At 34.5% G+C, this 23,572-nt stretch overlaps 1 protein-coding gene across 2 annotated transcripts in view; it reads left to right on the top strand.

The window, feature by feature from the left end:
- The window catches only part of LOC104692024 (contactin-associated protein-like 4), a 216,740-nt gene that overhangs the window by 125,014 nt on the left and 68,154 nt on the right, over positions 1-23,572 (top strand). Inside the window, exons 4-8 of one of the 2 annotated variants that reach the window (XM_010403748.2) lie at positions 7,711-7,858; positions 13,592-13,795; positions 13,969-14,153; positions 16,081-16,224; positions 18,639-18,900. In XM_010403748.2, the coding sequence (XP_010402050.1) occupies positions 7,711-7,858; positions 13,592-13,795; positions 13,969-14,153; positions 16,081-16,224; positions 18,639-18,900 (943 nt within the window). The remainder of the gene's footprint in view (positions 1-7,710; positions 7,859-13,591; positions 13,796-13,968; positions 14,154-16,080; positions 16,225-18,638; positions 18,901-23,572) is intronic. The other variant, XM_010403749.2, reaches the window with a different exon arrangement.

Consider the following 23,572-nt stretch of genomic DNA (forward strand, 5'->3'; position numbering starts at 1 on the left):
GGATTTTAAGACACATCCCTTGGGCTCAAAGAGAGCACTCTAGTCAATATTCCTAAGTCATCTAGTAGTATGTTTACAGTGCAGTCTTTGCTCTCTGCATTACATTTCTGAGGCATCAGATGCCTACTAGAGCAGTAGGCTCCACCATGAATGCTGACATTTCTGAAAAACTGAAGCTCTACTTTTGTATTCCAAATGTTCTTAACAGGAAATATTTTGCACATATTTTTACTAGTCCCTGATTACTACTGAATGCAACCTTAATATACATTTGTTGAACACTTTTGCACAGAATTAATATTAGTATACAGAACAGTCTTAGGGCCTTATTGTTCACATCATATCCAAAACATTTAATCTCAGTGAGTTTCTCTGGCTTTTCATTTCATAGTATCTTTCATCAGAGTAAAGCTAAAAATATGAAAGCTAATTGCTTTTGAAAGGTTTTCTAATAATCATCATGGCAAGCCCTATGTTAAAAGAAAAGCGAAATTTTGCCGCTAAGGTTTTTGGTGAAATGGGTGAAATATTTGGCTAATGTTGTAGCAACCTAAGAAATGGATTGTCATGTTAACTTGGTGTTATACACTGGTCTAAGTCCGTAATGATGAGTTGAAAAGGAATTAATATGCAGAAATTTCTCTAAAGGTAGAAATCATGAGACATCATATAAGAAAAGCAACAAAAATAATTTAATAGGAAACCTTCTTATTGAACTATTTTATTGTTTATAATCCTCAGGACATAAAAGTATTTGCTGTGCCATTTCTATGTTGCATAGTTAATGAGGTTTCTTTCCTTTCTTTCTAATAGTCTGATTTCATTTCAAAGCAAGGTGTGAAATTGTAGGAAAAGAAAATTAATATTATAATAACTTTTTTTTAATATTGCTTTGAGTAAAGAGAATACCCATGTATTGTTTTGACATTTCAGTGGATTTCATATACTGCTGTTACACTAAAGGTATTTTAGTTATATGAATTATCTTTCTGGTAGTCTCTGAGTTATGTCATGTGTTACAGAAGTACAGTAGTGAATTCTGATTCCTACCTAAATTTCATACAATGAGAAATATACCATCTGCACTTTTTTTTTTTTTAAAGTTTTAACAAGAAATTATATGGAATAAACTGGTTAAATATGTTGCTGCTCTTTGAAAATATTTCATAACACTTATGGAGTAAATTATTTCTACGTGTATAAATTCAATTTTGCACTTCAGATTAAATACCACTAGTAAAGAAATTCATTTACTCAGAAGTGTGGTGATTAAACTTTAAATTAATTTGAAAGTAGAAAGGACAGTTGCACCGTAGCTCAGATTCAAAATTCAATATATTAATATTTTACAGATTATTTGAAAGGGATTTATTAAAAACGGGGGAAAAAAGTGAAAATAAAACTACCTAACTACTTTGGTTATTACCTTCTGAGATCATCAGAGTTACCTTTGGAATATCAGAATCCAACTCATTGACTACAGATCCATATTATAAAAACGTTATCTATATTCATTTCAGTTAAAGAGTTAGCTAATCTTTGAGAGTTGTAAAAGATTATGTAAAATTCCAGTAATACTATTATGAAACACGTTCACATTTTCAGTTTTCAGGAATACTCTGAGGTCCATGTGCTTAGGTATTAATAAAGAAAACATAGTGGATTCATAATTATATATTGGGATTTTATAAAGAAGAATTGTTATGATAATTTTTTAAAGGAGAATGTTGTGCCTAGTTGTGTCAATACAAGAGCTCCCTCCGATGGTGACAAGTTACTTCACATAAAATTTTTTACTATGTGTGAATGAATGAAAGGAAATAAGGTAGATGGAAGAATTCAAAACACCTGTTGTGACTGGTGGTTTACAGTAAGATATTTTTATTTTTATTTTATTTATTAGTCCCTATACCATGTCATCTAGAAAATTAAGTACCTTTTCATTTCAGCTATGCTGAACAAAAAAGGGGGGAAACAAAAGAGAGACAGAAAGTACATTTTATTAAGCACATTTCCAAATGAGCTTGGTTAGCTGTAGATAAACCTCTTCTGGCTAGCAGTAGCTGTTCAAGAGCCCTGGATTCATACCCTTTTATGCACCCCTGCAATGCTATATCCAACTGCTACTATTGTAACAAGAAACAAACCCCACAACCTTTTTCTGTTAGCTTAATTTTAGATATTGAAATCTCCCTCTTCTATGTTAGTATGAAAGCAAATTGTTTCAATTTTTTCTCAAAAAGAACAACAACCACAACAAAAACAGAAAAACAAACAAACAAAGAACTCCCCAAACATAAACCCCGAACAAAACAGAAAGGCAGAAGGAATCTCTAGAGTTCATTCACAACTATCAGTTGCCACTTTGATAAATTAACTGGCAAGTATGGTATCATCCTCTCTTCATCTCCTAATTCTGGAGCTGTTCTCTTATGTAAAGTTATGCTAATATTCCATTCACATAGTAAAAGACAAAAAAAGAGAAAGAACCATGGCAGTGAATAAAACACTCATGAAATGTAAAGAAATACCAGAAAGAGATAGCCTGAAAGAATATGGATACAATTTACCCCACTATCCTGTCTCTGAGTGACAGTGATGGATATCTGTAAGTACAGTAGTGCAGTAGTGGAGATTTAGGTGTTACAAGCAGTGGACATTGACTGGAACAAGAATTTGTGATGATTTTCTGCCAAGTTTTTTTTTCTATCTGATCTATGTTAATCTGGTTGTCATTAATATGTGCTATCCTGCTTTACAAAAGACATGATCATTCAAATTTGAGTATTGTGTGTTTTGATCAATTTAAGGTAACTCTAGTATATCTCAGCTGCATCTTCAAACAATTCAGAGACAAGATTTAGTGAAAAATACAGTGAATAACTTATGGGGCAGGGCTCCTCACTATAATGCCACTGTTAGTATTTATATGAAACATATCTGCCAGCTTTTGCATATATTCTTCATAACCACTGAAGTCTTAACAATCTGTTAATTTAATCTCTGTGATCATTTTGTCCTAGCCATAACTGCAGTGTGGACATCTAGGAAAGGAGGCAATTTTCTGGTACAGTATTTTCTGGTCAGAGTGAAGGACTTTCACATTTTTTCACTTTAACTGGACAGTTCAAACCTGTTAACTTCCAGAACCAATTTCAATAGACTAATGATAACCATGGCGGTAATAGGATGAGAAGGATGAATCTGAGTGTTTGGATTCTTGTTCAGAAAATATATCAATTCATTTTCATTGTACTGTGTACTAAGTTATCTGGTATAGGCACTCATTTTTTTACTGAGATGTAAATAATTTAAACTGCTGTATGAACTTGGATGTAGCTTAGAAGTATTGGGAGAAAATGGGAGAGATGGGTTAATCCTGCAGCATTATTTTTATACAGTAAAATATATTTTAACAGTTCCAAGTTACTTCATAGTGATTTTTTCAACTGCTTTTTCTGTTGTTGGTACTAGAATTCATAAACCACAAGATGAAGTTAGACCCATCTTCAGTTACGCTAGTACCACATTGCTAAGCTTCTCTTCCAACAAAATTATTCAGGTCCTGTTCCTGTACTTGTCATTAAACGCCGAATGGGGATTTGTAGCTAGGTGTACTTACATCTATTTATATGTGTATATTTATTTGAGTAGTATTTGTAATAAATATATTTATTGCAATAGGTACACAATATACATTAAAAAATTGTGCATATTACTTAATATTATGTTTAACAATGTATATATAGTGTATTATACAGTAAAAGTTATATTTGTAAGTAAGTGTCATGTCCTGTTGATGCCTTAGGATTTTAGCTTTTATATTTTCATATCCTGTAATTCTTTAATGTATAATTCTAAAAACTCCATTTAACCTGTTAACTAGTGTTCTCCCATTTTAGGTCAGACAAAACCAATCCTGTCTAGGCCTGAAACTCAACACTTTACCGTCTCAGGCCCCGAGAAGTGTAAACAACAGTGGGTTATGGAGGGAGCAAACTTGGGGTAAATGACTTCATTACCTGAAGCTGCAATTAGAGAATTAACCCCAATATGAAAATGGACCAGACTTATAAAAGTATGAAAACCCGACCCAGTGACCCGGTCGTCCATTTTGGGTGTAGCCCCTGGGGCTTTGGCTCCCCAAAGTGTACCTGAAGGCCCTTCAATAAATATACCTGCTTTTTATTCTCTTGGTTTTGTCTAGCCTCTGTTTTTAGGTAGTCCCATTGATGCCTCTTCTTGGTCTTAAAATCAGGAATCAAACATGGTTAGAAAGGAAAAAGGGATTTTACCTTTGTATTTATTTTAAGGATCCTTAGGTGCACTATGTCCAGGTCGAAGGCACCTCAATGCACACTGCAATGCACACCACTCAAAAGATCTTGTATAACATTATAGGTCTTATTTATTAGCATATCTATCAAAAATTCCCCAATGAGGGGCTTGAATGAGCCCTCCCCCCCCATACCTCAAGGAACCTTCCCCTGGATGGCTCTATCTTAGCTTACAGAATGTGTTCTGGAGAGGACCTTGGGGTCTGGGGCACACTGATCCCTAACTATGAAGCTTTTAAAATGTTTAGTCTCTTAGCTTAACAAACAAGTCCAAGAATGTAGGCAAAAAGCACTAAGAATACAGAAGTTGTAAAAAGGTATAAGAAGTATAAAAGAAAAGGCAAAAAACCATCATGGTATCACCATCAAGGCATCACTCTAGGTTACCTAAAGTATGGGTTCTACACAGCTTCATTTCTGGGGGAATTTTTGATTGGTGAGAAAATTTTGGACTGGATGCCCATGTTATCCCTGATCTAAATCCACATGTGCTTTCTACACAGATGATGGACAGAGAAACCAAGGACTTTTTTTTTTATCTTCTCTTGATGCAAGTTCACCTTCACAATCATTCTGAGCTTTCCAATGCCCTTCTATGGACAGACTTAACTTTACCAGCACAGTCCAGAACATATTTGTGCTTTCTGACACCACAGTGAACTGAATAATTCTGTCTTGACAACAGGGTTAAAGTAGCTTGAGGTAAAGAAATTACTAGGTTAGAAGCTGAGTAGGAGGCTTAAACCAAGTTTGAGAGCAGGCTCTCAGTTCAGGCTTCAGCACAGCCCAGAATACTTTCACTTCATGGAATAAAACAGGCTATGGAGAGTTTTCTACTTAGGTATCTATGCTGCTACGTGGCACTGCTACTGTTTACAGCTAAACTGCAATATAGTATTTCAGTGTTTCAAAAACCGCATTCTTTGAGGAAGATGGTTTGTTTTCAAGCTATTAAAAAGCAGTATTATTAAAAATATAGCAGTATATTAAAAATACAGTACCTGTAAATACATCAACTAGATTCAACAAGCAGTTGTATTGGGTTAGCTGTGTGACTCTATTAAAATTTATGCAAACAGTGTTTATTAGGTGCAATTATTAAGTGTATTATTCCTATTAACTGAGGACCGCATTACATCTTTTTAACCATTAGATGCCTGTGTAGGTTGTGAAGACTCTGCATAATCTAAAATAATGGCATGTTCCCGATACATGATTTGGCATATGAATGAAGTGATCTGAACAGTCTGGAGAAGGAGGGACAAGAGGAAAGAAGCTCATTATATGGTTATAATTCTATGTTTTGAAGATTGCTGGATGGGACCATGAAACAGTAATCATGTTCTACTGTAAAGACAGGACTGTCTGTCACCTCAAATATAATTCTCCTCTAAAAAGCTTACAAGCTGCTCTCATACAAGCTGGTTTTGGGTACGCCTTTAGTACTGTAGCCTGGAGAAAAAGCAGTCTGATTTTGCCCTCTCTTTTTTTGAAGAGGACTTAAACTGAAAAAGCCTGAAAATACATATTTTAACCTCTAGACTGTTTAAAACAAGCAATAAAGACCCATTTAATACTCAACACAGTTGATACACTCTAAAATGTGGTTTTCCCAGATAAAAGCTTTGTAAAATTACAGCAAAAAAATACTGATTTCTTAACTGGCCATTCTGAATGGTGCTAAAGGAGTAGTCAGAAGTATTTTTAGGTTATTGCTGAAGCCAAAAACCAAATTTTAAATTAAAAACATAAGTGTTTAAATATACCCTACAGTAAAAAAATAAAGCCATATACATTCTGTTTTCAAAACTTAAATTAATTTCTATGAGGTGGCTGCTCTCCAAAAACAATTTTGCAAAAATTTAAATCTTAATTGAACACTCCATTTGCTCGCAGTACTTAAACTTCTGGGGCCTGGTTCTGGTTCAGTCAACAAACTAACTGGCACTTTCAAGAGCAGTTATATTTGTTACAGACTGCAAATAGGATTTGAAGGGACAAGAGGTCTGGAAGGGTCTCACCCTCCAAAGAGTAGCTCTTCTCTGTTTTTTGTTATAATGTATTTCCACTTTTACCTGCTGTGTTAATGGAATTACAAAGCACGAAGCTGAAAGTGGACATTCAAAGTCACTGACTCTCATTGCTTATTAATAGGTTAGCTTAAATAAGCCAATGCACTAACTGTTGTTCTGGTTTTTGTTTTGGTTGGTTGCTTGGTTTGGTTTGGGGTCTTTTTATTTAATTTCTTTTTTTTTCCGTTGAATGTTCAGAGACTAGAATGTATTGAGATTTTACTATTACAGGGGAGATAAGGTTCAAAGATCTGTGTATAGAAAGGTAAATAATGAATGCAGTGACGCTCATCTCTGCTTCTAAAACTTATGGAAAGAGAAGCTGCATACCTAAAGATGTTGGTTGCTGTGTATTCTCCAGTTGCAACATCTGTGGCTTATACCTATGGCAACAGCACTGTTCATACAGCCAGAAATGGGTAATGTTTTAAATACTGTTCATCTGAATATTTCAGAGAGCTATCAGATATTTAGATTCAAAATGTCTGAACAAATACTTTCTGCTTTACATACCATAAACAGGTAATGATACAAAAACCACCACACAACACAGTGAAATCAAAATATATTCTCCAGTTTTTAGAATTCTAAAGTTTATTATTACAGCTCATTTTTTTTCTTTCTTCTTTACATTTCTTTGTCTTTCTGTTTCCTTTATGTAAGAAAAAGGGAAAGTAGTTTTATCAGTTAAATATTGCAAAATAAGTTTACTTTTTTTCTTTCACCTGGGTAAAAAATTGAAATGTAGATTCTTCTTTTTTTGACAGGACACTAAAACAAATTCCTTTTACAATACATTGGATTCTTTAGTTGGAAACCAGTCTTTTATTTCCATGATCTGTCAGAATAAGACCATTTTAAATGCAGCTTACTATGCATTTAAAATACATGCTTGCAATGAAATTCGTCTAAACTTTCAGTTGAACGACTTTGTAGAGATCACTGTGTTTTCTTATGCTTAAGGGTTACATAGAGCCATACACTGAAATGGGAGGATATTCTACATGTTTTTGACAGGATTTACTTGGGTTTGAAGGGTTTTGTTCACTGAAATTTTAGAAGATGTTAGATATTTTGTTGAGTGGGGCATCAGTGCTAAATACACAGATGAGTCAACACCTCATGCGGAAGAATAGTCAAGATTGATTCATCAGTTGTTCCTGTGCAATTCACTGACAATTCCATTTTATTCCTGTTCTTGACTGTTTGCCAGATGAGGTTATAAAATGAAAAAATCAGCAATACTTCCATGTACTTCTGCATTCAATGTGGATGCTGATCTCTTTCTCATTTTCTTCTAGGCCTTTCCTGGAAACACAAATGCGGACAGTGTCGTATACTATAAACTTCAGCATTCTATTAAAGCAAGATTTCTCCGTTTTGTGCCTTTGGACTGGAATCCAAATGGCAGGATTGGAATGCGCATTGAAGTGTATGGATGCACATACAGTAAGTTTATTTCTGAATTAGCTAAATGAAATGAATCTTCATGATTGTCTTTTGCTACCTAAATAGCACTTGAAAGTAGATTTCTAAGACTAAATTTAATCTTGAATAAAACTGATTCAGTAAGTTTATATGCAGACTTCACTGCAGATACTTCTACATCAACTATCAATATGCGATGCTTATTTTCCAGTCCTTTCTTTATTAGACTGAATGGTGTGGACCTAATCCAATAACTGATTTAATGCAAACTCTTTTTTTTCTTTATTGTCCTAAAAATTGCATGTTAACATGGTATACTTGCTATCTGAAGGTCAAAATATGGAAAACATTTACAGTTTTAAATCTGTATGTTCTTGATCCTGAGCTAATAAGAGTACAACTAGATAGATCCACAAATAAACAATTTAAGGATACTTCAAAGTTTTTATATATTTAAGGGATAGTTTTAGAATAGTTTTTGTGCCCTTAACAACTGACATAAGCCTTTGGAAGAAGATTGCGTAAGTTTTGTGGTTTTATTGATCTGTTGGACAGTGTAAATATTCCTGATGTCTTCCTGTTACAGTTTTTCATCCCTGGACTTTTAAAAAAAAAATTCTTCTCAGTAAGTTGTTTACTGCTTTTTATTCTTCACATCTTTTTTCCATGATGGAAACAGATTTTATTTTAAGCAACTTCTTTAATTGCTTTTTTTGCGTACTTTGATCTATTGTTCTTTAATTTTTTTTTTTTTATCAACTTCTGTACTTAAGCTATATTTTGTATGGTTGATCTCTTTTGGATGGTCTCCATATATCTGTTTTCTGTTGCCGTGCATTTGTATCTGACTATAAGTGCATATCAGTAAGACATATCTCTGGGCTTTCTGCCTTAAACTTAACTTTGTAAAATTGGCAAAAGGTCGTGAACTAAGGATATTGAAAATCTCAACCTGGATGCAAGAGATTAGGTCACCTCAGAAATCGGGTAAACTTCGCCATCCCAGAAAACAGACATCTCATGCCAGGAGAAGGGCATGAAAGGCTCACACAAAATTCCTCAGTGACAGCTGCCTTGAACATGACTTAAGATTCCAAGAACAATCTGAGAAAATGGCCTGGAAAACTGAGTAACTGAGAAATATGACCAAGATTCAACTTACCCTCAACTCTTTTAAGTACCAGAACAACTAAAGTTTAAAAACGGAGGCTGAACAGATGCATTTATCTTTCCCAGCTAAAAGCTCATCTGAGTCTTCCATTTGAAACCTCATTTCTGTGGTACTTGATGGGAGAATAGTTTTTCTTGTCTTTAAGCTTCACTTTAAAATTCATTGAAAGTCATCAATTTTGCTTCTTCACAGTCCTTTACCTTGTGCATTTGATAATACTTAAATCCTTACTCAGTTTTGTTCTCAAACAATTCCAGACTGAAGAGCTGTCTTTTGAACATGCCTAAAATCCAGATTTTAATTATGTACATTCACTGTCATAATTTTCTCTGTCACAGCTTGCAAGATACATACTATGTCTTTCTTCTGTGTAATGCCTATTGCCCAGCAGTGGAAAACTATGAGTCTAAAGGACAAATAAAGGACAGTGTCCGTGCAACTAAAAAAAAAAAAAAAAAAAACATTTAGTGTATGCAGTTATTAAATTAAAACATTTTTGTGTGGTCATTAGCTACTTTTGAGGAAGATTATATATTTTTTTGTATTTTACTTACTTGGCACAGGATTGATCCTATAGATAGCTTATGGAAGTAAGTCAATTATAGTTGTCTTCTAAGATTAGGATGAATTTAAAATGAATATTTACTTCATCCATTATTTACTATAATGCAGTATGGGAAGAACATGATGGTGTTAAATGGATGTATTTTTTTTTTTTAAGCTGGTTAAGATTTTCTCTGAATTAGTGATATTGGGTGTTCTAGAAATGCTTATTTTTCCTATATATAAATGCTATCATTCCAAATGAATTGCAGGCTTCTTATCATCTCTGTATTTATTTTGAACATCTGCTGATTACCAAGTGCTTTTACTAGTTAAATTCAGTGGTTGCCAATGAAGACAAACCAGGTGATTATAGGTTTACAGTTCTAGAAAATATTTTAAAAAGTAAATATTTAATTCTTTCTCTCCAGTCTTTTTCTCTATTTATCAGGCACAATGAGGACATGTAGTTACTGTTACAGTAATTATGCCTGGATCTTTTTGAATGACTGTTTCAAAGTGGGATCAGAAAATAAAGAAAAGCATAAATGCCAATAATATCTACTTTAGCTTTGATTTTTTTAGCTTTTTTAGCTTTGATTCACGTTTTACATTTCCCACATCCTTTCCTTCAGGGAGATCTCACTGGGTACTGTATTTTAAGAGTAAACAACTCTCTTTTCATTTACCACCAAGTATGTGAGCTGTGTTCTGTATTCAAGTGCAAATGCACTAATTTTATTCTTCAGTCTTACCTGTTAGAAATTACACAACTAAAACTAAACTTGCAAGAGTACAGGAAGTAGATCTCCCTACTCTGTAAAGTGATGTGAAAAAATGCATGTCTGCTATGTCCTAAAGAAGTCATTACTATCTTAGTGAAGTCATACTTACAGGGCAGATTTTAACACTACTTAAAATTTGGTGCTCTGCTGTCTTCCAGCCAAATGCCTGCTCTGAATAACTTTGCCTAGTATTCTCAAAAATAGTATTTCCCCTTTAGTTACAGTCTCAGTGAGGCTTGGTAATACGCATGATAGATTCCTGTAGGATGTAGCAGATTATTATGGGTTTTGTTTTATTTTTGTTGGTTTTTTTCCACACAACTCCTTTTTTCCTGTAAACTTTTTAGGTCAAGGACTGTCACATTTTAGATGTTTGTAAAGCAGTCATTGAGATGAGTCCTTCCTTTTTGCCTCAGCATTTATGGAGTACAAAGGCCAAATAAGGGTAGTCAATTATGAACTTACATGAAACATTAAAAGAGTTCCCCTGCAGTTTTTTTCCTGTTGAGTTCTTCTCCTTCCTCACTCTGCTGTCGTCACAATGTTCCTTAGTTTATCTGCTCGTGTTCTACAGTCAGGAGAGGCAAGGCAAAGCAAGGAAAGGCAAGGCAAGGCAGAAGGAGAAAAAGAAAGAGAGAAAGAAAGATGTTTTGTACCTCCAGATGTTCAACCTGCCTTCGTGTGGACTGTTAAAGTATCTGCTTGTGCTATGACTACACCACAAATACTCTGTGCTGAACCTCAGCCCAAAATCTGTCTTAAGCCTCTGCCTGACTTTTCTTCCAGTATATTTAGTGTGTAAGAAAGAGAACAATGAATCTCTACCGACATTTCCGGTGTCTCATTCCTGAAATGTCAGATTGTGACAATTAAGCCATGTAAAACAGTTCAGGTTAAGCTATACTGTGACACTAAAAACACCCAGCGATATTAGACATGTGTTTCACTTACAACTTCCCCTCTTCATTACAACAGTCTCTTTCTCATTTCATCCCCTGAAAACCAGTAGTCTAAAAATAGAAAATGAAGAAACAACAAAAAGGTGGGGATTTTTTTTGACATGGCAGGCAGAAAGATAGGTTTAAATTTAAAAATGACAAATGTGGAAGAAGGATAACTGGAAACTAAATGCATACTGCACATTAAAAATTGTTAGCTGTGTCTGCCTAACAATAAGCACTGCAGATACTGCTCAAACCCTTTTGGACTGTTTGCGAACACTGCTAATTGTATTTCCTCCCTGGCTGCAATGCTTAAAGTCAATATCACAGTTACATCAGTCAAAGAAAGGACTTCATATCCTCGTCATAGCTGAAATAATGGCCAAACAGTCTGCATTGTTTTTTTTCTTTATAGAACATTAGCATTGATTTCAATGGATATAAAGATGAAAAAATCAAGTATTTTTTCAAAGAAAGATATTTCAACTAAAACTTTTGCCGAGGGTCACTAGGATTATTGGTCCTGTGGTATGTGAAGCTTCCAGAATTTCCAGTTTCTCAGGGACATTTCATGATTTCCAAAAATATTTTTATAGTGTACTAAGGATCTAGATTACATTAATTTAAGGAAGACATATTGCAAATTCTGAAAACGAAAGATGAGTGCTCATAAAACAAGTCCACCTGTTTTATTTTCCTTATTTACAACAGTAGGGTAGAGAAAAACCATGTAGAGGCATTTTGAAGTCCAGCAGCTACTAGAAGTTGCAAGTAGTTGGTAAGTATGAGAGGAAAACCTTATGGCACCCTGGGTATTTGCCCACATTTTATTTATCCTTATAACCCTGTAGGACACTCAAGCTCTCTCTCTCACAACTCTTTAAATGTATTTCTAGGGGTAATGCATAGATGGTGAAGGCAAGACTTGTGAGAAATGTTACAAGAATTTTGATTGCCATCTGCAGCCCTTCCACAGTCTTCATTAGTTCATGGGGTGAGGGTGGGGGAAAGTTTAATTTTGTTTCTTTTCCAAATTTACACAGAGGAGATTTTGTTTCTTAGGAGCTACTGCTGCAGAATACTGTAAGGGATTTTGGAGAGCCATGTTAATGTTGTTTATGCTCTTGTCCCAACAACTAATAGGAAGAGTATGTTCCCAATCCTACTGTTACCAGTGCCTACTAAGAATGTCTCTAGGTAGCTGGTTTGATAGATGCATGTAAATGTACAAGTGGTCTTATTGAAGTCTTTATTGAAACTATTCTACATCACATTCATTACTTTAATTCTACGTTAATTGATGCTTTTTCTGTCCACATTCATTCAATGACAAAATTAAGTAAAATAATTAATCTAGGATTCATAGTTAGGTAGAATGTCATATTTATTCATTGTACGTTTGGTAAATGAATTCTTCATTATCAAGATATAAAGAACATCAAGAAACTGCATTTAAAAACATAGCTGCATTCACTTGACAAGAGCTTTTTGCAAATGGAATATAAATTACTTTAAGTACAAGAGTTAATTTGAATTCATTTCATTTCCATGCTGTCAATATGGAGAAATATTTTTAGTGAAGTTATATAAAGTTAGTAAATAGATAATGGGTTTCCCTTGACTTGCAAGAAGTCAACCAGTCAGTTGAAAAATAACTTCATATTTTATTGAGTGTCCTTTACATCTTCATTCACTTCAAAAATGTATGTTTCAAGGGTAATTACTTTTTTTTCTTCTTTACATATGAACTTTGAATACTCTATGAGCTTTTTATAGTGTTATCAGTTTCATTTGTGTGTGTCTTGTTCAATCTGTACTGATTTTGACAGATATTCTCTTCTACTATTGGGATAAAATCAGTTAGCCCTGTTCCCTTCCCTTCCTTTCCCTTTCCTTCTCTTCCCTCCCATCGACAGCAACCTTGGCTTTTTTTTTTTTTTTTTTGTCTTGATTTTGTTAATTGAATGAATTTCAGGTAAATTATTAGAGATTTTCAGCCTAAGAATACAAGAACAGAAATGGTCAAAGTACTTTATAGCTCCTAGGAAAGGAAGACCTACCTTTCAGCATATGAGAACAGTATTAGATTTGAATAGAGGCCTGATCTCTTCTCATGTGGTTTTTATTATCTAGTTATACCATCATCATTAGAACATGGCAGTCTTAATGTATGGAGAAGAAATAAAGTATGACTTACTGTGCACAAGTGGATCTACAGATGTTAGTGATGGGACTTCATATCATATTGAAGTAACATGCAACTGTTTCTTTTAGACATAGCATTGTGCATTATCTTTCATTTCTTTACTTCTAGGGTCTGAGGTGGTTGGCTTTGATGGGAAAAGTTGTCTAATTTACACATTAAATAAAAAACTCATTAATGCACTGAAAGATGTGATTTCTCTGAAGTTTAAAACAATGCAAAGTGATGGAATTCTCCTCCACAGAGAAGGAAAAAATGGAGACCACATCACCCTGGAATTAACTAAAGGGAAGCTGTCCCTACTCATTAATTTAGGTAACAGCTACAGTCTCATGAAGTCTAATATAGCTATTAGGCATTATTTGACTAAAACTTCTCTTAAACTGTTAAGTGTATTTAAATGTATAAAGTATGATAAACTAGCAGTATGTTTTTGAATAATTATATTTTTAAATGAAATTAATAGTTTTTATTTTTTTTCTTTCAAGGTGATACTAAAACTCATCCTTCTAATGCCCAAATTAATATTACGCTGGGCAGCCTTTTGGATGATCAACACTGGCATTCTGTTCTCATTGAGCATTTTAACAATCAAGTAAACTTTACAGTGGATAAACACACTCATCATTTTCATGCAAAAGGAGAATTCAGTTATTTGGACCTTGATTATGAGGTGTGAAAATTACCTTTCTTTTATTACATTTATTACCTTTGTTATGCAAATGCACTGAAACAGGCAAAGGAAACAGATCTTAAGGAAGTTCATCGTCCTTAAGACCTTGGGGATTTTTTGTCTGTTAAGGGAATGAATCAAAGAAAAAGAGATGTTCTTGGAGTACTAATCTTCCACTAGACTCTCAACTCAGTATTTTCAAAAGACCGTCTTTTTCATCTCAGAATTCATTATTTTAATACCTTTGTTTCAGTAGAGCTGCAAATGTGATAAACAATATTGTAAACATAATGAATGAGAGCCAACTCAAGGCTATTATTTAATGAATATTAATGTTATCAATATAAAACTAGATAAAATTTCAATAAATCAGCATAAAACCATTTTAGAAGTGTTTATATCATGACTTAAATCCCTGTTAGATCTGAAAATTATACTGTGAAAAAATCTTGCTTGCACAAGTGCTGGAGTCATGAAAAGTAGTAGATGTAATATGCTGTGAAATTTTCCTGCCTGTGGTTAAAAATACCACAATTTCACAGTTGTAATGTGATGACTGGCTGCTTTATGTTTGCCCTATACTGTTTGTTGGATAAGACAATGAGTGATAGATCAGAATGTCTGGAACCTGGAGACTTTATTGTACTCGTTCCAATTTTTAAGCATTTTAGAGTGAGTTTTCATGCTGTTCTGTGTCTGCATTACTCAATTTCAAAAATATATGCTCGAAATTTCTGAATGTAAATTATAATATCAAAGTTAGGTGGATCATACCAATTAAAAAAAAGAGAGAGAAAAAATAACTGTTTGACAAATAGATGTCTTTTACTAAATCAATCAATATTGCAAATTAAATTTTCCTCTCTGCCACATACTATAGTTTGAAGTACATGTTGCCAGAACAAGTAAAAAGAAAGCATAAAAACTTTCAAAAAAAACCAAAATACTGTATTTAGAATTGCATTTTTGACTATAAAATTCTCTTAATTTAATAATTAATAACTCAATGAAATATGGTGCATTTTACTTTGGTTGCTTTTCTTTGGTAAGATATTTTAAACCTTAAGGAAAAGTTAAAAATTAAAAGGTTAATAGTTTAGACTGACCTTTTATACAATGTTGTTCAGAATAGCTTTGAAATATGTGAGCTCAGAAGTTCACTTGTACTGCCATCCTATTTCTGATGGTGTCCAAGAGTTAAAACGTAGACTAGAGCAGAAATAAGGTCACCCTTGTGGCAGTGCTTTTCTAAAATAATTTACTGCTTTCTAACAGCTTTTGCCTTAGGGCAGGGACTTACTTAGACAGAATGATATTCTTGAATTTAGTAGCTCTCAATGGATTTTTATTTTTATTAAATCTTCCAATCTCTTTCTGAAACTAAGTAATTTTACAGCACCATACAAAGGAACTGCACAGCCTAAGCATTTTGAAAGGGAAAAGGCACCTCCTTTAGTTTGTTTCGAATGTGTCCTAGAATAATGTAATTTGATGCACTCTTGTTCTTTATTATGGTAGTTATCGTGTGCACAGAGTGGAGAACTTAGGCTCAAGTTTCTAAAGAAATTGTGGCTAATTTTATTTTCCCTTTTCACACTGTTTTGCGTAGTCTGCATGTACTTGGCCTTGTCCTTCTTCTCCTTGGTTTGGCAGCTGTAATGGACCCTGAAAACTGATTCAAGACACTTCTAAGAGACATCAGAAGAAGAAAAAAAAGCCAAAATGTCAGAATAATTTACTACATAAATTTGACTTGATATAGTTTAATTTTTTTTAGCCTGTTCTTTTAATACGTAGATGTGATACAGTGAAATACAGTAGCAGATTCAATATAGGCCAGTGTTTGACTTCTGCTCTTACAGTATTCTCAACTTCTTTCCTTAGAAAATTACTTAATAGTATTATTGGTTTCTCTTCTCTTTCTAAGCTCAGCTTTGGAGGGATCCCAGTGCCTGGAAAATCAGGGACATTTTCACACAGGAACTTTCATGGGTGTTTTGAAAATATTTATTATAATGGAGTGAACATTATTGACCTGGCCAGAAGGCATAAGTCTCAGATCTACATTGTGGTAAGAGATTTCTAGTTAAGAAAGAAGAAATAAGTAAAATAGAGAAAAAGAAAAAGACCATAACCACTTTCAAATCCAACATGTTAGCACACAGTTTAGTAAAATCTATGTTAGGTAATGAAAGAAAAATAAAGTAATTACCAAGTTGGGCTGTTTTTCATTTTACACTGTATAGAGTCATCCTAATAGAAAAGGCAGATGTGTTTTATTCATGAGGTGTTTAGCTGATATTTAGATATATCTGATATCACAGTGTTGTGTGGTATCTAACTGCATGACAAAAGTCTGTGAGTAACCAGATGCATCAGAAACCATTGAATCTGTGGCTTTTTACCAGAGTAATAAGAGTATGTGCCTGGCTGATAAGAACACCAGCAGTACATTTTTAAAGGTCTTGGTTGCTGAGGACACTGATCCGCTTTGCTTTGTCCAGAGCATTATAATTTGGATAGATAAGTTATGGTTTTCAATTTCTACTGACCTTTGTCTGAAGACCTGTAGTTTAGGTTGATGGGTTTAATGAATTTATTGTGACATGGCCAAGAGTCATATTATCCAAATTCCTACCTTTTAGAGAAACAGTTCCAACAACCAAACAAATGTCTTCTGTGTTACAAATGGCTTTCTAGAAATTTTACTAAGTCCTTTGTTGTTGGTCTTGGATTTTTTTTCCCTAGTACAACAAAGGTCATCTCTATTTGAAACATGTACTTATTTAATAGCAGGAAATGCAGAGATACCATAGGAATCAGCTCAGAATAATTAAAAATATATTAAATGCTTTCATGATCCAAGTATTTTAACGTGGATTTCTGTTCAGAATATGAAGAATCAAATTTGGTTCTCTGTCATAGAAAAAATGGATGAGAGGCATCTCTTCTCATGTGAAACTCGCCTGAAATATTCCAAAATTAACTAAACTGGTACCTCTGCATAGTATTCTGTCCATGATGCTTATGAATATTGTGGAGTGGACAATTACAGTAGGGTCTGGGTGGACTAGTGGAAGGGGAACTATGAAATTATTTGTAATAGGAAATTTCATTATTTTCAGGTCAAATGTTTTAAATTGTTGTGCTACTTTCAAAACAATATAGGAGATGATTCATAATGTAAATATTATGGAAAGTATCTCTGTGACCATAGAATCCCTGTTAAATTTGCACTTTACTGGGGGAATCTGCAAATGGCCAGCTTTTAGCATTTAACAAGGTTTATTAATCTGATGAGTGCCTTTTTGCTGTGTGTCAGGTTTAGCTGACTATTCACTTCTGTACAGCTGAGTTCATAAGACAATGCTTTTACTTATTTATATATTTTCTTTGAAGAAAATTAAAACCCATAAACTTTAATACCTTGCCACACCAGAGACTAGCGAGTATTTTTCTTAAACTGATTTTGAAACTTTTGACTGAGGTCAAAGTTTTATGTATATTTAAAAGTTTAAAACCTCTTTGTGTTGAACAGAAATGAAGTGTACTTTAAATTCCAAAGACATTAATCTTTAGTAATCCTTTGTTCAGAACAAATTATTTATAGTTCAAATGGTGTCAGCAAGCCATTAGATCAGAGCGCACAGTGTACTACTATCAAGCACCATAAAGTATTAACTAACTCTGACACCAGATGCAAAAAATGCATTATTCCCATTCCAGATTTTTTATCTGCATCACTCAGTACAAGTACAGATGCAGGTTACTCTCAGAGTTTCTCAATGAATTCAACCACAAGTTTACCTAAGAAACAGTTATTTCAGAAAAAGGTAAGCACAAAATAAATGCTAGATGCATAAATCCAACTCATCCTCTAGTCCATATGGGCCTGCTCAAAACCACATTCCCTCTTGATTTAAGAAGTATGTGTTTTGCATTTGCAATTAGCAAGAGTTTATATGTGGAAATTTTCTGTTTGTGAAAACAAATATTGGAGTTGGTGCACATCTCCAACTGCATTAATTTGGAAATAGTTTTTTTCTTAAAGTTAACATTGTCTTACACAATCAGTGCCAAGCTCAACACTTCTCTGTATCCAAGCATTTAGACCCACGTAAGTGTTTACATGCATTCAGTGGCATTTTATTTGACATTCAAGGATTTGTCAAGTCCCTAATGCTTACTGAGGCAGAGCCAAACTAGGAACAAAGTTGGTCTTTCCAGCTCCTGAGGTAACATTAAATCAGCCTCATAATTTAGGAACTTACCTCATTCCCTCAAAGGTCCTTGCCACTCTTTGCTCAGGCAGATGAATCTATTCTGGTCAGAAAACTATGTTAACATTTCTCAAACTGATGATGTTCATGGTTGATTTTTAGAGTAATACATTCAAGTACTATGCACCATGTTTTGAAACTGCAGTTTCCATGGAGAAATTCTCATGACTCTTCCTAATAACATAATTGTTTCATTTCTTTCTAGGGCAATGTGTCTTTCTCATGTTTAGAGCCACAGGTGGTTCCAGTAACATTTCTGAGCTCCAGCAGTTACCTGGCACTGCCAGGCACATCAGGGCAAGATGAAGTATTTGTCGGTTTTCAGTTTCGCACTTGGAACAAGGAAGGACTTCTGTTATCCAGTAAACGGCACCATTCTTCAGGTGGTTTCCTCTTATATCTGAGTGATGGGAGAGTCAAAATCAATCTTCATAAAACAGGAAGAATACTGAGTGACATCACTGCAGGTAACAGAAATGAAGAAAAAAAATTCCAAGACTCCTCTGCATAAAAAAAAAATTAAAAGTTATTTCACTTAGTACCTGCTTTCTTGACTTACTTTTATGAGTGGTATGTGTGCAACCATGCTTTACTTGTGGGAATTTTACACCCAGTTATTTCTAAATTCTTTCTTTTCTCACAAACATACCTATTCTTTTTTCCCCATGAGTGAGTAGAAATTACTTGCAGTAATATAGACTGAAAAATTGAGTCCTTAATTTAACATGCATACAGTAGGTACAGCTCATGTGTATAATCTGGGAAATCTAAGCAGCTTTTTCAGTTGTGAAGTGTAAGAAATTTAGTTTCTTACTCTGTCAAGCGAAGTCATTAAGATATTTTTCACCATTTGTCAGTGCTTTCAACAGGTATCAAATAACTGTTTTATAAAGTTATATATCCTTATAAATATCATGTCTGTTATTTTTTAGAGTTCTCAGTTGCAGAGATGTCCATTAAATTGAAACAGTGGATGCCAATTCCAGATTGTGTTTCAGAAAACCAGGGCAAGTTTGAGTCTACGATAAAAATAAAAAGGAGCTTGAGGAAAATGAATACCTGAGAGCTAAAGGGTTTTGATTTGTTGTTAAACATTGAATTGAGACTAGATCATTTACTTTTGGTAGTGCACTGCTAGGCATCCCACAGGGTGAAAGTTAGATTTTCAGAAAGCTAGTACCATCTAGTTTTCTGATGAGTAATTTCACCCTTGGCAAACAAGTATGTCAAGACAAGAGAATGAAGCAACTATAGTGATGTTTAGTCATGTTACAGAGTATTCAGATGGGATTCTAAGAAGCAGATTCCAGCTTTAACTTTTTCTCTCCTCCCTGGCAGGAATGGGACTAAGTCTTTCACAAAGAGTCTCCTCAGTTTTTCTGAGTACTGTTAGCACTTGATGTGAGAACAAGAAGACTGTTGGCCCAGTCAGGAATCTCCATCTTTCAGGAAATATGAGAGCAGGACAGAAACAACATCATCTCCACCTTCTAAGTCTTACTCATAAAATGCTGAGATTCAGTAGCTTCATCATGCAATAATATCATCACCTTCACCTAGCAGCACTTCATCAGTATTGTACTATTTTCTGACATTCTATGTATCACAGCTGCCCTAGAGCTTCTCATCATTTATGCAAACAAATTGAATTTTGCCCTTTACTTGTAGATGGATTATATGATGTGATATGATATGATGAGTTCTAAGACAGGAAAAACTGCACAATAGAGACTAGTGGATAAATGGGATTACAAGGAATATATGAAGATGAGGAAATGAGGCGGGGTTGGAGTGGTTTCTGTATGGACAAAGATAACCAGAGTCCACTAGCTGGAGGAATATATTGTAGAAGCAGTGGTAAATTTGGATGCAGAAAACACATTTATGATGTCCAGAATATCACGTGATCTTTGATTTATTTTGACCCATACACAAGCATGTATTTTCCATGTCATATTCACAAAGCAGAATATTATCAGTGTGAAAGAAGCAAAGTTCCAATTATATAATGCAAAAGAAGTGAGAAACCCCCAAACAAGTTATAATCAGTATGAAGACAAAATAAGAATCAATTGATCTAAATTTTTCACTAAATTTATTAGGCAGTTTAAGGCAGACCAAAGAGAACCAAGCAGGGCAAAGAAACAGCCGCAGGATTTGAAGATGAGATCTTCTTAATCTTTGTTCCATGACCCTGTTTCTTTTAGATTGATTCCTTACTTTAATTCCTCTTAAAAAATTAAAATGCATGGGGGGAGGGGAGGGGAGGGGAAGGGAGGGGAGGGGAGGGGAGGAGAGGAGAGGAGAGGAGAGGAGAGGAGAGGAGAGGAGAGGAGAGGAGAGGAGAGGAGAGGAGAGGAGAGGAGAGGAGAGGAGAGGAGAGGAGAGGAGAGGAGAGGAGAGGAGAGGAGAGGAGAGGAGAGGAAAAGAAACTGCAAAGTTCATTATGTTTCTACAGGTGTATAATGATTACAAGTAAAATTTTAAACCGTTGCTTATTTTAACTCAGGAAATGACTATAAGCCTCTAATGATCATAGATAATGTTGAAAGTTACATAAATACTTTGATCCTGTTCCTGTGGGTGATAATAGAAACGGCCTTGGTATTTTTTATAATCTAAAATAACTGATGCACAAAGAGTACCACTTTAATGACAAGAAATTTCCCTAGGCTTGTCATTTGAAAATGTCAATTTCTTAGTAAGAACGTCATTGCTATGTAGTTAGCAGTGATGAATTTGGCTTTTTAGGAGCTATTTCAATTGCTGTTCAATTAGATGATGTATGTTAAAGAAACTGTTGTCATGCACTGTCATTTTAACAGACCAGCTGACCGTGGTGGCACTTTAACAGCTGTAGGTAGACTTGCACATGGAGCAATTTATTCAGTTTCAAAGCTGCAACACAATACATAAAATATTAGTGTAAACATCCTAAAATAAATCTTGCCTTTCTATGCTGAAACAGAATTTAATGCTCCCATGCTAGGTTAAGCTTTCTGTTCATAAAGTCTAACAGGAGGAATTGTGTTTGTCTTTGTGAAGGCAAAAGCTACAGCAAAATCATCTTATTCTCTTCGGAGAAAGAATTTATCTAACAAAACCATATGGGAAACTTTTCCTTAAGTTTTTGAAGGGTTTGTTGTAGCAATCACTGAAGCAATTCAAGTCTGCATTTGGAGATTGAGTAATTAAATTATGGATGGTTGGACAGGTTTGCTCCCTTACAGGCAGGGACTTATGACCTGACTTTCTCTCACACACACACACACGTAGTATTTGATAATTAAATCGGAGCATATTTCTTTGTGCACAACTCTTTAATTAATTATCCTGTGTTTTTTAAGAATTTCTTCAACCATATAAAACCGAGGAGAATGGCATGTTAATTCATAAGTAATTAAGTTATAGTAAGTTCTTTGTTTTGCAGAATAGTTGCTTAATAGCTTTCATTTGTAGCCTCTTTTCCAAGTCATACATCAAATAATCACAAAGTAACATAGATTTTAAAAAAAGAGAAATCAACACAAAGTTAATTTGTTTTGAATGATGAGACCAAATTAAATTACAGTATGTGTAAATGTTAGATCTTATTACTCAGTTTCTTCTATGACCCTCTATTTCTACACAGCTTTTAATTTCCATGCAGCTTTTAGTTAAGTGATGTTAGTAATCATGGGATTTGATTGTTATACTTCAGAGTAATCTATGAATTACTTCCTCTAAACTTTTTTTTTGTTTCTCACTGATCTCTTAATAATTTATATACACGGTATTTTTATATATGTGTTCCTGAGGTCGGGTGTCATTTTTCTGCAAGACATCCCATAGGCCCTATTTTAATACTTAGATTTAAAGTGATGGAACTAATGAGAATAAATGGACATCTTGTTTAATAGCTACCTTATTATGTACTAAAAAAATTAATTGCTTTGTTTTTTCCTACTTGTTTGTAGTTAAGCATTTTTCTAACTTGTAGTAGAGCAGCAGACAATATAATTTTTAGATGGAATGTGTTAGTAGTCCACTGGCCTCTTCCACTGAGATGTTGTACCACTCAGTGGCTCCACACAAGCAAATGTGAATTTAGTCAAGGTTCTCAATTCAAGGGCTAAAATAAACTGTTTTCTTCAGAATGTCTTGTGCTCCCACAATGGCATTCCCCAGTTCCCAGACTTAATAAAAGGGACTTCTAGGAAGCCTTAACTTGAGCTACGTGAATATTGTTGAATATCTCTAATCATGCCAACCTCTAAGAAGGGGAGATAGAATATCCATTGCAAAATCATATAGTAGGTCAGTAAGATAAACTACATTCACCAAACCAAAAAGTGTAAAATTCATATTATTAATTTTCCAGTAACCAAAACTTTTGATAGTCTGAAATACTATTCTTTATGTTAGGACAGTCTCTTACCTACCTTCACAGTCAAATATTGCGGTTTTGAATATGGTTTACCCACCAGAACAAGGAGCTACTGAAGCAGAATGCACAACTAAAAATTAAAATCAGTTATCCTTGTAACAATTCAAATAAAGTGACAGAGTTAATTGCTAGATTTAATATTTTCAGTAATGACATAGGTAGTGAGATCAAGTGCATCCTCAACAAGCTTGCTGCTGACATCAACCTAAGTAGTACAGTTGATTTGCTTTAGGGAAGGGATGCAACACTTGATATACTTGAAGAATGGACCCATGTGAACCTCATGAAGCTCAACAAAGCCAAATGCAAGTTCCTGCACCTGGGTTTGAGTGCCTCCCAGTATCAGCGCAGGCTGGGGTAGGAGGGCATAGAGAGCAGGCCTGCCGAAAAGAACTTGGTGGTGCTGGTAGATGAGACCCCACCTCAAGAACTGTGTCAAGCTCTGGGGCCCCCAAAACAAGAAAAACATGGTCCTTCTAGAGGGAGACTAGAGGAGGGCCATGAAAATAATCAGAGGGCTGGAGCACATCTCTATTAAGACAGGCTGAGAGAATCGATGTTTGTCAGCCTGGAGAATAAAAAGAAAAAGCTTAGGGAGACCTTACTGTAGCCTGTCAATACTTAAGAGAAGGCCTGTAATGGAGATTTTTATTCTTTTTTCCTCCAAGGATCTGTAGTGTCAGAAAAAGAGGTAATAATTTTAAAGTGAAACA

The sequence above is a fragment of the Corvus cornix genome, chromosome Z (genome assembly GCF_000738735.6).
Source record: "Corvus cornix cornix isolate S_Up_H32 chromosome Z, ASM73873v5, whole genome shotgun sequence".
NCBI classification, from domain to species: Eukaryota; Metazoa; Chordata; class Aves; order Passeriformes; family Corvidae; genus Corvus; species Corvus cornix.